The 13,568-nt window shown below is 45.8% G+C and overlaps 1 protein-coding gene across 1 annotated transcript; it reads right to left on the bottom strand.

The window, feature by feature from the left end:
- Window positions 1-2,250: 2,250 nt before the first annotated feature.
- LOC123133367 (putative receptor-like protein kinase At4g00960) lies at window positions 2,251-7,989 on the bottom strand. Its single transcript, XM_044552859.1, has 8 exons — window positions 7,700-7,989; window positions 6,678-6,859; window positions 6,225-6,483; window positions 5,872-6,100; window positions 5,641-5,791; window positions 5,372-5,524; window positions 4,593-4,641; window positions 2,251-2,752 (listed from the first exon to the last, which is right to left on the bottom strand). The coding sequence occupies exons 2-8, from the start codon at window positions 6,810-6,812 to the stop codon at window positions 2,376-2,378; spliced, it is 1,353 nt and encodes a 450-aa protein (XP_044408794.1). The 5' UTR covers window positions 6,813-6,859; window positions 7,700-7,989; the 3' UTR covers window positions 2,251-2,375.
- Between the last annotated feature and the right edge of the window lie 5,579 nt (window positions 7,990-13,568).

The following is a 13,568-nucleotide window of genomic DNA, read 5'->3' as shown; positions in this document are numbered from 1 at the left end:
AAAAACAAAAAACCCAACCCCTGAACTGTTGACGCGTGGAAGCCTTTTGGTCCCCGTTGGTGGCACCGACCGGGACAAAAGGCCCTCCTGCCTGGGCAAGCCACAGCGGCCACGTGGAGCCCCATCTGTCTCGGTTCCTGGGCGAACCGGGACTAAAGGTATTGGGCTTTAGTACCGACCCTTTAGTCTCGGTTCGGGAACTGGGACAAATGGGCCTTATGAACCGGGACAAATGGGTTGTTTTCTACCGGTGTTGATACTGAAGTTGGAGAGTGTAGCATGGTTGATGAGCTGAAGCAGCATGAAAACATTAACTTTTATCAAAGTTAAGGAATTTTCCATGTTTAACCTTATTATTGATGTTTATTAAAATTGGATATAAAAAATGATGCATAATGACACATGAAGCAGATTGTGCCCCTTTTATCGCTCGGTGCAATGCATGGGTATTTGTACTAGTAAAAGCTAAAGAAAAAAAACTAGGTGCGATGAAAAAAAAGTTAGATAAGCATTGTTAAAAATTGTAATGTGTGTATTAAAATGACAGGCTGCAGCATTTGCCAGACATTAAACTGGTTTGAAATCTCAACGGCTGTTGCAAGAAAATGAAAAAACAAAAACAACAAGATAGAAGCGCAAGACTATACATTCCGCACATGGGCGGGGCTCTGTTCATTCTCGTACCCAACTGCTACATTGGACCTGAATACCTATTTCTTCACACACCAGTTATTTTACATACATCTGTGTTACATGAAGTTCGTAATCCAAATGCTGTATGGAAGACTAGGTTGAGCTCACCTTTCAACACTTACCTGCAGCTGCAGATTAAGAGCATCTACAGCCGGACTTGGCAAATCCGGCCCCTCAAACGTTGGCGGACACGTTCGGGCGCGTCCGCGGCACTGACCGGGCACCCCTCATATTTTCCATTCGCATCCGCATATCTCATATCCGGCGCCTTATATCCAAGCTACCCAGGCACATGTTGATCTATCATACGTGATCAAATGACAGAAAACAAAATGAATCTGCAAAGGAACACAAGATCGGCTGCAAACGAACATAACATACTTCACCACATCCAAAAGATCATAGTTCGCCCACGGACAAGTTCTTAAACTTCTACAACTAAAACGATATAAACATTGAGGAGGAGGGGAGCCGGAATCACCACTTCCTCGCCGGTCCTTTGCCCTTCTGGTCACCGGCGCAATTGTTGGCATCTGCGGCTAGTGGAGGGTCTTGGTCGTCGGACGACGAGCTGCAGCTGTGGCCGCCGTCAGAGTCGGAGTCCATAGGATGATGAGCCCCTTCATCTAACGGACCGCCCTGTCCTGCTCCCGCTTCAGCCTTACCACCCGAGCCTTCTTCGCCGCTGCCTCCTTCGCCTCGCGCTCCGACTGCTCAATAGCTAGCCAGAGCGCCCGCGTTCTTTTGTCGGCGGCGGCGAGCTTCCGTCTATGCTGTCATGAGGGAGCGGCGGTACACCTAGACGAGGAGATGCGCGTCTTCGTCGGTGTCCAGCTCCGTCCCATGGCATGGTGGGCCAGGCCTGGGGCTGTCAGGTGTCTATGGTGGGCCGGGCCTGTCAGGCGGATGCCCCGGACGTGCCCGGGCCGCCTTATATTTGGGCTGGATATGAGGGGTGTCGGTTAGACCGGGCGTTTGTCCACAGTTTGAAAGGTCCGGTTGGGTCGATTTTTTGTGACCAATCACTGACCGGACGGCCAGCCCCGACGTTTGAGACAGGTGTAAGAGACCCGGCTGTAGATGCTCTAACCCTTTGAAGAAGCATGTGGTCTCTTGTGTCCTGCCGTCCTGGTAACCCAAATGACCTCCATAAAAAGGAGTATTGATTGCTTGCTTAAGAGTTTGAAACCTTATCCACAAAATCATGACCCAGATTAATGCGCCAAAGCAGTGTTAGGAACAGTGTCATTGGCATGTTGCAGGCATTGCAACCGCTCATGCCGGCGCGCTTGAGCACCTTCTCGGCATACCCCATCAAATGAACAACTTTGATTTTTGGATCATTTTCATATGAGATCGTATGCAACCTCGGCAGCCAGAATAGGGCAGCACAACGAATAAAACCGTTTGCCAAGTGTAGCACTCGGTAAAGCACCTGTTTGTCGAGTTTTACTTTTTTGCCGTGTATTTTGTCCATGACACTGGGCAAAGTTCTTATTTAACCAGTGTCCAATGAAATGCACTCGGCAAAGACGCCAACACTAGGCAAAAACCGAATTTTCCAGTAACGGATGTGGAGACCCCATAGCTTTCTTCTTTCAGATACAATCGATAATGTAACTTTGATTTGGGAACAATAAAGTACGGCATGGGGCACTACTCCTTGCAGCCAAGCATCCACTTCACCTGCTAAACATACGTCGGATACAGATGAGTATGGGTTCATTCATAATGAAACCGAACAGTGCACCCACTACTATACGTGCGAGCACTGACAAAATGCCACAACCAACCCCCGCTACTATGTAGACGACGGGGCCTGATTCAACGATCACTGATATCCATGCTCGTACTCCTGCTAATACGCCTACTATGACTGCTAGTGCTAATGCTAGTCTAGCTAGGTCACGCCGCCACGACGACGATAGCCAACGCCGACGTAAAGGATGTCCATGTCGGGTTTGTGGTTCCAAAGGGGACAACACGCCAACGGTGACATGGACCTCGTCTTCAGTAGACCAAGCGTGGAATGGCAACAGGGGCGTTCCGCCTCGGCACTCTGCCATCCAGTAATGAAACAAGGAAGCATCGCACAAGTGGTTAGATTAAAACTCCAAATTCATATACTACTAGGTATTAAAATAGGAAAGTGTGGAGGATCCTTTCTACTCGTAATTATTAAGGAATATTGGCTGCCTGGTATGTAAACTTTGAAGTACAAGTTCATAGAGCTTTATGCAAACCCATCTTACAAATTTAGTCTATATTCATATCTATAACTATACCTATATCTATACCTACTAATAAAGCAAGGTATCTAACGCCAATTTTTTCATCCATTCACCGTCGAAAATATATTTTTTTCTATCCGAGGTGGTACTAAATTCTTATGCGTTTGTTTGCTAGAAAAATAATTTTCGTATGTGGGTCACGCGCTGTGGCCCAGCGAAGCCAATCCACTTATTTATTTGCCGACTCAGATGGGAAAATTCTATTTTCCGCACAGGGCGACATATAGTTGCAGTCTCGCATAGGACAACCAATATAATTGGCGGGCCCATTTTTCTTTGTTTCTATGTTTTACTTCTATTTTTAATCTTCTTTCTCTATCTCTTTTTTCCTACTAAGTTTATTTTTAAATTAATTCATAAATTAACAATTCTCAAAAAATGTTCATAATAAAAAACATTCAAAAAATATTCATATTTTGGTAAAATTTCACAACTAAAAAATATTCAGAACTTGCAAAAAAATTTGCTTCTCTTTCAAAAAATATTCAGAACTTGCAAAAAATTACCTTTTTCTTCCAAAAAAATTGAAAATTATTCGAGATTTCTAAAAATATGACATTTCAAAAAATGCTCCAAATTCAAAAAATATTCATATTTTGGTAAAAATTAAAAAATTTAAAATAATGTTCTTGTGTAAAAGATACTCCCTCTATTCCATAATGTAGTGCGCCCCCCGCTTTCCGAGATTCAAATTTGACCATAAATTTAACTACCGAGACCGACTGCAGCGGGAACAACAATTATACCACTGAATTCGTATTTTTGATATGAATTCAGCGATATATTTTTTTGTCTCCGCCGCAGTTGGTCTCATTGGTTAAATTTATGGTCAAACTTGGATATCGGAAAGCACAGGCGCACTACATTATGGAATGGAGGGAGTACACATTTTCTAAAAACCTTATGAATTTTCAACACATGTTCCCGTTTAAAGAAAGTGTTCACAAATTCAAATAATGTTCATGTTTTTGGTGTTTTCAAAAAATGTTTGTAAATTTTAAATGATGTTCCCTTTCATATTTTGTTCGCGTTTTCCAAAAGTGTACATGATTTTGAAAAAACTGTTCAGAATTTAATTTATTTTTCATGTTTCCTAGGATATTCAGAAAATTCATACCTCAAAATCCCCTCGATTGAAAGGATTGAAAGGAAAAGTAGACTGAATAACTCATGGGCCTTCTGTGGGGTTCGATAACGTAACAAAACTCTTAAATGCACTCGATCAATGAATGAAAAAATAGCGGATTGATTCCTTCACACGCGGTGAAACCAAGAAGCTAAATGTTCTTTTTTCGTGCACACAGGGTTTTGCTGGCACATATAATTTTCATTAACTTTAAATGCATACTATTTTATGTCCCAATGCAACGCACGAGCATATGTGCTAGTCTTTTTAAAAGGAAAAAACTGTAAAACTTATACTCCCTAATACACAATACAAATTAACCTTGACATATTATATAGTTGCCCCTCAATGGCGATTTGTTCTTGCCTCCATGTTCAGCCACATCATAATCCCACAAACTATTCCACATTCAGCCACATCATCCCCATTAAATCTATTCATTTTGCGTGAATCATATTTATAGGTTTAGTCGAGATGTTTACCTGACAGTGTGTTTTGGTTTAAGGCAGGCTTGCTTTGGAAGTCGGAGACCTGCAACAAGAAGTTCAATTCTTCTTTTATAGAGGCCTCTTGTCAGTTGTGTACAAAATTGAATTTACTCTCTAATAAGCTTGTTAGTTCGGCTAAACAACATTTCGTTTTTTGGGACATACTCAAACCACGCTTCTTTGATTAGTGGTTGGTTGGAACATGCGTGAAACAATTGGTGGCCTATTTAAAAACTATATTATATGTCCACAAGTTATTGCAATGATGTTGACATTTCTCTAAAGCGGGGCTTTTTTAAATACATGTACTGACAGTTATATAGTAACCCATCAATGAAAAAGATGCTTTTTCATCTTAGAACAATAATTTGTGATTTAACAGATCCAACGTGCACATTCCCTACAAGGTCAAAATTAATAAATTAATATTAGTTGGGAATTGGAACATCATGGGGGGAGGGGGAGGGGGGTGTATCTAGTAACTATATATAGAAGATTGCCGGTGGAACCATGGAAATAACATCACTACATTTTCATAAAAATATATCCTTAACACATTTAGAAAACTAACTAACATACTCCCAGAAAAGTAGTGCCCACAGTTTCATGTTGGATATTATATCCATGTTTAAGCCATCATCTATTTTACAAGCAGATGGGACCATTATCACACTTTCGGATGAGTAGGAAGTTAGTTGCTAATTAGAGGATGCATATGCAGAGGATGATGTTTGGTTATGCCTGCCCTGCAGTGGACTTTGGTCAGTACCAACCTTGTTTAGTTCACCGACAATCTCGGCTATAGTTGGCCTTTTCTCACGATCAACCTCCACACATCTTAGTGCTATTTCGATGCATGTTTGAATTTGATCTGATGTATGTGGTGGCATTGTTGTCTGTAGTCGTTTTCCCCAGTTTTCATGTACCTGCAAAGTTGGAACACAATGGCATAACGTGGCATGGGTAAGTAAGGCTCAACATGTGGACATTATTATATTTGTGAAAAAGAATTTTTGTTCATGCTACAAGACATCTTCCATACATGCTCAAGAAATTCTTGCAAAGGCGTATGTGCGCATTTGGAGTAGCCCTCATGTCCTGCTATTATCCGTATGATGATAACACCCAGACTGAATACATCATACTTTGATGTTATTTTCTTTCTCTCAATATATTCTGGTGGCATGTATCCACTGCATGATATATACGCAATACAATTATTTCTATAATTGTAAAATAGAAATTGATTATTTATCATGAGGTATCCACTTACAGTGTTCCTATAATTTTGCTTGCAATACAGGTTTGTGCTGAAGGGAAGAGCCTTGACAAACCAAAATCTCCAATTTTTGGGACCATGTTCTGGTCCAACAATATATTAGCAGGCTTCAAATCAAGATGGTAAATAGGATCTTTGGACCCATTATGAAGGTAATTCAAACCCAGGCAAACTCCCTTGATAATTTTGAAACATGTGTGCCAATCAAGTATGCACGATTCATCTACAGAAGTAAACATGCAGTGTATTACCAAGGCGTAGATTATGGGATATCCAAGAAGTACATATTTTATGGATCATTTTTCTTTTTCATGCAAAATAACAGTCTACGTGGAGTAGCTTCATACCAGAAATATGCTGGTCAAGGCTTCCACCCTGCAAATATTCGAAGCAGAGAACTCTTTCTTCCACAAAGGAAATAATATATTTATCTTTGTATTTGAGGCGTTGAGGTCTCACATCATAGCAGTAGCCAACCAGCCGGGTAATATTTGGATGTTGAGCCCTCATAAGGTTATTAAATTCATTCATAAATTGAACGTCATCTGGGGCCCCAATTCTATGGAGCTTCTTGAGAGCAACCTCTTCCCCATTTTCCAGTATTCCCTGTTACAAAAATACACTGACTCCTTGCAGCTATGTACGATAGTATCACTTGAAATTACTTCCTCCGTTCAGAATTACTTGTCTTAAAAATGGATGTATCTAGAACTAAAATACGTCTAGATACATCCATTTCTGCAACAAGTAATTCCGAACGGAGGGAGTACAAGATCTAAGTAATAAGTATATGAGTATACCTTGTAAACTACTCCATAACCACCCCTACCAATGATGCGCTCCTTAGAAAAATTATCTGTAATCTGTTCCAAGAACTCGAGTTTAAACTCCCTTGTGGTCACACTTGTGTGTTCGAAATTGGTCGCCAATGCCATGGTATTTTATATCTCCTGCTAGTGCTAGGATTGACTAGCTTAGCTCTCTAATAACACAGAAAATATTTCGCATGGTTAAGAGAGGATAACTTGTACTACCACTGTAACTTTTAGTAAGACATTTTTAGAGTCTATAACAGTGTCAAAAAACGTCTTATATTTTGATATGGAGGGAGTACAAAATAGGAAAAGGAAAGAATGCAACTTATATTTTAGTGTTAAATGTTAAACTTTTTAGACCTTCACCTCGTCCCTAGCGCCAGCCACCTGACAACGAGAGCGCCAAGAACCAGCAGCAAATGCCGATGGAATCCGGCGCGACCATGCCAGCCGCATCTTCCTCTCCCCCGCCGCCCAAACAACCAGGGGACAGCGACGCTATGTAGCCTACAGGTAATGTCTCTTGGAGGCAGTACCGGTGAGGGGTGTGGAAGATGCGCGCGGTTGTTGGGGAAGCAGATGCCGAGCTCGTGGATTACAGAAGTGCCGGAGATGGATTTATGATTGGAGATTCAAGGAGCCCCCACTGTAACTAGTCTGAGGCCCTTTTCAAAAAATCCAAAAATAAACTTTTAAAAATAAACTAGTCTGAGGCATTGATTGAGATCTAGTAATTATGACAACTAGTTGACAAATTAGAGATAAAACAGCTGCACTTTGACTGTGTATAGGTCACTGATTATCGATGTACACGACAGTGAAAAATAGTGGTCACATCTTTCAGAGCAGGAAGGGTCAACTTTCCCATACAAACCAGTGCAGACTTTCCCTAACCAAAAATACAAGTGAAAAATGAAACGACTTGCCAGTTGCGACCAATGAAAAGAAGAAGAAATCCTGTGCAGGTCGTAAAGCAGAGGAGTTGATATGATTTGTATGGAACGAACCTGTATGCAGGAATGAAGGGCATGGAGCGGATCTGGCCGAGTAGGGGAGCGACCAGCCGGCGGCTTTGCTCGAGAGTCGAGACCGGCAGCTTATCTCTTTCCTCCCGCTCGTCGCCTCCAGGAGCAGCTCCACCTCGCACAAACCTGCAGCTGCAGGAGGTGGAAGACAAGTGGCAGAGGGTGTGGAATGCAGCGGATCTGGACTAGAAAGCTTGACGGCCGGGAAGGATAAGAGTCTCATACAGAGGAATCCATACAGTACTTGTTAGAACTTCAAGATGGGTCATGGATTGTTAATTAACAGCACGATGGCTCGCGTGGGTAACCGTGTGCATCGAATTATTATTTATTTAAAAATATTTAATTAATAAATTAACAGTGCTGATCATCAAGATTTACAACCTTTTGTCCTAGAGGTCTTAGCGCATCTATTAAAATGTGCTCCTTCTGTACCTTGTAGTATTTGTCGTGATTCTAATTCTGACAGTAGTGTAGGGGGTACTAAAGGAGAGGCAAGATCCTAGCTATGGAGTAGTTGTACACGCAAGAGTTTTACGAGTTCAGGCCCTTCTCGGAGGAAGTAACAGTCATACGTCTCGGTGCTCGGAGGCGGTCGACTGGATTATATGCGTGTGAGTTACAGGGGTGCGAACCCTTCTGCCTGTGGAGGGGGTGGCTTATATAGAGTGTGCTAGGACCCCAGCCAGCCCACGCAGCGGAGGGTTCAATGTACATAAAGGCCTGGCGTTACTGGTAACGTCTTACATAAAGTGATATCATGGTCATAAAGACTATTTAATAACAGACCGTTTGGATGCAGAGTGACCCTAGATCTCCTGGTGGTCGAGTGAGTCTTCACGGTCGAGTGTCTTTGAGTCCGTCGAGTGGAATTCTTCTAGGTCGATTGAAAGACAGTTTCTTCTAGAGATGTCCTTGGGGAGGGTACCTTGGACAGGTCCATGACCCTACCCTAGGTACATGGCTTCATCATTAGCCCCCGAATGGATCGAGGTTTCAGTGAGGAAGGAGTTGAGAATTCTTCCGACCTGCTTTTCGTGCTGCGAGAGTGTCTTACTCTGGACCAATGACTTTTTAGTGATGGCGTTAACTTCCCTTTCAGTCGCCTTGATCCATTCTTTGCATCTGCCGAGTGAACTTTACGAACTTGGAGATTTTCGGGCGACGAATCGGAGGAAATCTGCTGTCTGACAGGTTGCTTTGCTATTCGCGGATTTGACGGGATCCGAACTTCGGGAAGCGCGCGAAGCGGAGGAGGCCGCGGTACTCGGATGGGATAAGGCAAAGACGCCTCGATCTCCGCGCCATCTTTTTCGCCACGTATCGCGCGCGCGCCTGTTGCGGGATTTGACAGGATCGTCTGGGCCTACCAGTCAGCCACTCGGAAGAGACTTCATATAAGGCGCCGGACGGGGTTTTTTCGAACAGTGCGCCCTCATTCCCCTCTCCCTCTTCCTCGAACTCGCTCGCTGCGCTCGCTTCCACCTCCGCCCTGCTGCTCCTTGCGCACCTCACCGGCGACGATGGTGAAGGAAAAGACAGCGGCTTTGGAGCGGGCGAAGAAGGCGACGGCGAAGGCGAAGGGGAGAGCGACTAGTCGGGGCGGATCTTCGTCGCGGTCCGGCCTGCCGCAAGGCTGGATCCAGGGAGACTGGATCCGCTCGACCATCATCCAGAAGGACCTCGACGACCTGGCCAACGAAGGACTGATCCCCCATGGGTCGGCAAGGCTTCCGGGGAAGGAGTGGCAAACGCAGCCTCAGGAGGGTGAGTGTGTCCTCTTAGCCACCCATGTAGATCGCGGTTTTTCTTTGCCGCCAAATCTTTTCTTTCGGGGGTTTCTGAACTTCTTTGGGGCACAACTCCATCACTTCACACCCAACTCCATTGCCTACCTCGCCGCTTTTGTGTCTTTGTGCGAAAACACATTTTCACCTGTGGCTCTCAGACGGTGAAAAAGGCTAGCCCGAGTGACGAGAGAACCCAAGCAATCTAGATGTGTGGGGGTCTTGGAGTTCAGATGAGGAGTAAGAGTGCCTTTCCAGCCATGACCCTTCCCGAGTCAGTTCGAGGGTGGCAGTCGACCTGGTTCTACTATCAAGACCAGTCGACGCCAGGGCAGTCGACTAGCCTCCCCCGTTCTCCATGGACCGAGTGAACAAGCCATCTTCTCTAAAGGTGCTTCCGGAGGAGAAGGCTCAGGTTAGGATGTTGGTGGAGCACGTGGTCCAGCTCATTCGCGACGGAGTGACGGGCATGGATCTTCTAGAGGTTTTTCTTCGACGGCGCATTCAGCCACTTCAATATCGGGGCCATCCGATGTGGTTGTACTCTGGTATTGAGGACACCACTCGGGTGCACCCGGAGGAGGTCGACGATGCCACTCTGGAGAGGTGGATGACCGCCATCACAGGGAACAAAGATAATTCTCGTGGAGCCAGGAGGATCCCGCCACTCGACCAGTCCTACGAACCAGACAAGGTCTGACCACATTTCTCTGACTGTGACTTTGTTTTCTTCATTCCGCTTTGCTGCAATTCAGTCGACTGACTTTTGTCTTGTTTGTTGTCTTCCAGATCACTACCGAGATGTACTCAATGCCCAACGGGGCGCAAGAACGGACCGAAGAAGAAGAAGGAAGTGGAGGTGAAAGCCAGGAGGAGTGAAGTCAGACGACGACGAGGGTGAAGAAGATGCTGGCTCTGATGAGGAAGAGGAGGAGGTAGTCGAGCCTCCTCGTACTGAAAGACGGTCCAAGCTCGCCCATGATCCTGCAGTCGAGCGTGGCAAGGGAGCCGTGCCCGCTGGGCAGTCGACCAAACGTCCTCGGACGACTTCTCCGGTGCCGACTGAGAAAGCGTCGAAGCAACCCCGAGCGGCATCGTCAAAACCGGCGAAGGCCCTACCAAAGATGAGGATGGAGATTCCGACTGTTTCTGGGTAATGGCATAACTCATGTTTTCTCTTTCAACATGGATATATTCTTGGTCGACCCGATCACTGACCGACTGATTTCTGCAATCGCAGTGCTGCTACTTCTGAGACCTCAGCCAGGCATGAAGATCAAGAAATGGAGGATGCTGCCACTTCCAATCCTGGTATGATCTGTGCAGTTTCACTTTCGGTCGATCGGGTCTTCATTTTTAACTTTGAACCTTTTCTGTAGCTCCACCTAGCATTATCATTGATCTCCCTAACGATGACGATGAGGAGCCACTGAGGCAAAGGAGGAACAGGAAAGCGTCTGCTGGCAAGACTGCTCAGGTTGCGTCAGCACCTGAGACATTGGTTCCGGAGGGAGGCAACGTTGCTCGGGCTACCGTGTCCTTTGCGGTGCCGTTGACGAGTGTCTGCCCTTCGTCGTCGAGTGCTGATCCACCTTCCCTCTTGTCCACACACCACGTCCCAGAGGACCAAGCAGGTGCTGCCAAGGAAGCCATACGCCAGGCGGGGGTCATGATGGAGCAGGTGAAGGCGATCCGAGACGCCAGCCAAGCAGCTTATGATGCAAGTTCAGCTCTTCAGAGCAATGTCCAGGTTAGTTGACCACCGCCTGTTCTGTTAGGATATGATACCTGACAATTTTTCTTTCTGAAAATCTTAGTATTTGTCATACACCCACTGGGTGTGTCGATTGAAATGTCTGGATTAGTGGGGGCACGCTGAGTGCACCCACTGGGTGTAGTCCCCGAGACTACGGTGGACTGCTGGCAGTCGACTGTAGTCTTTATGTCTTGAACTTTTTTCTCTTTTACTTTCTTCACTCGATCTGGTCGAATGGAATCATGGAACCAGTGGGGGCACGCTGAGTGCACCCACTGGATGTAGTCCCTGAGACCGTGGTCGACTGCTGGTAGTCGGCTATGGTCTGAAGAATACTTCGCTCTTTTTTTTTGAAACTGTGTCTAACTGTTGGCAGTTAGCTATGATTTATGATCATAACCTTTTTGTCTCTTTCGGTCGACTGATCGATCCGAGCCGGTAGAACCAGTGGGGGCACGCTGAGTGCACCCACTGGGTGTAGTCCCCGAGACTATAGTAGAATATTTTGATTCGGTTGTAGTCTTAGAAATGCTACGATTTTTCTCTTAGTCACTCAGAAGTGACCTGTCTTTGATGTCTGTCGACTGATCTTTCGCAAAAATCTTGCGAGCTTGTGGCTCGTTATACTGAGTTGGAGAACAAGCATATCTAGCTCGAACTTGATCTGAAGCTTGTCCAGGAGAACTTCACGAAGGCGAAGGAGGAGGCAAAAGGTATGTTTGGTGAGAACCTTGATGACTGCCCTTATTTTTTGTCCATTCCTGAGTCTGATCTGACTATCATTTTGCAGATAAACTAAGGGGTGCTCTGAAGAAGAAGGACCTTGACCTCGCCGAGGCGCAGAAAGCAGCTTCGGACAAGACGAAACTCGCAGAAGAAAAGTTGGCTTCAATCAGCAAACTTGAAGAGGAGAATACCAATCTGAAAGCTGCTCTCGACGCGGCCAACAAGGAGGTCAGCCGACTGAAGAATGACAAGATAGCCCTGAGTAACAAGGCTAGCGAACTGGTGGGAAAGAAGAATGACTTAGAGGCTTATCTGGGAGGGCTCGCCAAGAAGTTATTCCTCATGCTCGAAGGTAACCCCTTATATCCAACTGGTAATCACTGACTTATTGTAGGAACGTTAGCTTATCCTTGGATCGTATCCTCAGAATTCTGCCAAAACTTTGAAAAGGAGACTAGTCGAGTGGAGACTGGCTTGGATCCCATCAACTCTCCTGTGAAGGATGAAGCCGCCATGAACGTGCTCCGTCTCGAGTCTCGTGTTGCTGCTGTGGTCGACTATCTTGCGAGAGTGAAGGTTGCAACATCGCGTATCGGCACAGCACTCTGGCCAGGAGAAACACTTCGGAACGACCTTGAGTCTCTGATGACTCGACTGAACGAAGTTCCAAGTCGAGTACAAGAATGGAAGAAGTCTTCTGCCAGGTGTGGTGCCGACGTTGCTCTGTCTCTGGTCCGTGTTCACTGCAAGGACGCGCGAGAGGACAAGCTGGCGTCTCTCAAGGTGGCCAATACCAAGAAGCATGTCTTCCGATCTTTCATGGAGACCTTCATTGCTGCTGCCACTCGGATCGCACATGGAATCGACCTGGACGAGTTCGTTGCGCCTTCCAGTCCTCCGCAGGAGGAGTAAAAAACTTCTATGCTTGATGCCTTAAATTTGCCTCGGAATGCCGAGTGGTTTTTCTAACCGATAGACTTTAACAGGCTCGATGCCTGAGCACTTCTGGATCCGTAGGATGCTATCCGAACTTGGTTTTACCGTTGAATATGTTTGCATCTGCTTTCGAGTGAACACTGCCCTTCACTCGGTATAAATTTTAGTACTGTTGACGTACTCTTGCAGGTTGGAGTACAGGTTGCAGTCGACCTGCATCCTTGCGGGTCGGGACATAGCGCACATTGTATTTGTGGCGAAGCTCAGAAGGAGAAGGTATCAGTCGACCTGCACCTCGTCGCCCTTGTGGAGTGCATATTGTATTTGAGGTGAAGCTCGGAAGGAGAAGGTATCAGTCGACCTGCACCTCGTCGCCCTTGTGGAGCGCACATTGTACTTGAGGCGAAGCTCGGAAGGTGAGGGCGGCTGTCGACCTGCACCTCGTCGTCCTTGTGAATCGAAATGGATTTCAAACTTAGGCGAGCACTGGGCTGCAGCTAAGCCCCCGAGTGGGAGGTCTGCTCTCCACTCGGTAGGATTTTTAAATACTTAGGCGAGTACTGGACTGCAGCTAAGCTCCCGAGTGGAAGGTCTGCTCTTCACTCGGTAGGATTTTTAACACTTAGGCGAGCACTGGGCTGCAGCT

This window comes from Triticum aestivum, chromosome 6B (genome assembly GCF_018294505.1).
Source record: "Triticum aestivum cultivar Chinese Spring chromosome 6B, IWGSC CS RefSeq v2.1, whole genome shotgun sequence".
Classification (NCBI taxonomy): Eukaryota; Viridiplantae; Streptophyta; class Magnoliopsida; order Poales; family Poaceae; genus Triticum; species Triticum aestivum.
The sequence above is the reverse complement of the archived record's forward strand: the minus strand, read 5'-3'. Positions and strand labels throughout refer to the sequence as shown.

Bases quoted from the DNA above. Each gene is read 5' to 3' on its own strand.
- LOC123133367 (XM_044552859.1), bottom strand. From the start codon at position 6,812: ATGGCATTGGCGACCAATTTCGAACACACAAGTGTGACCACAAGGGAG. The intron at 6,484-6,677 runs GTATACTCATAT...TTTTTGTAACAG, and splicing joins GTTATGGAGTAGTTTACAAG to GGAATACTGGAAAATGGGGA. The intron at 6,101-6,224 runs GTATGAAGCTAC...TTACTTCTGTAG, and splicing joins CCTTGACCAGCATATTTCTG to ATGAATCGTGCATACTTGAT.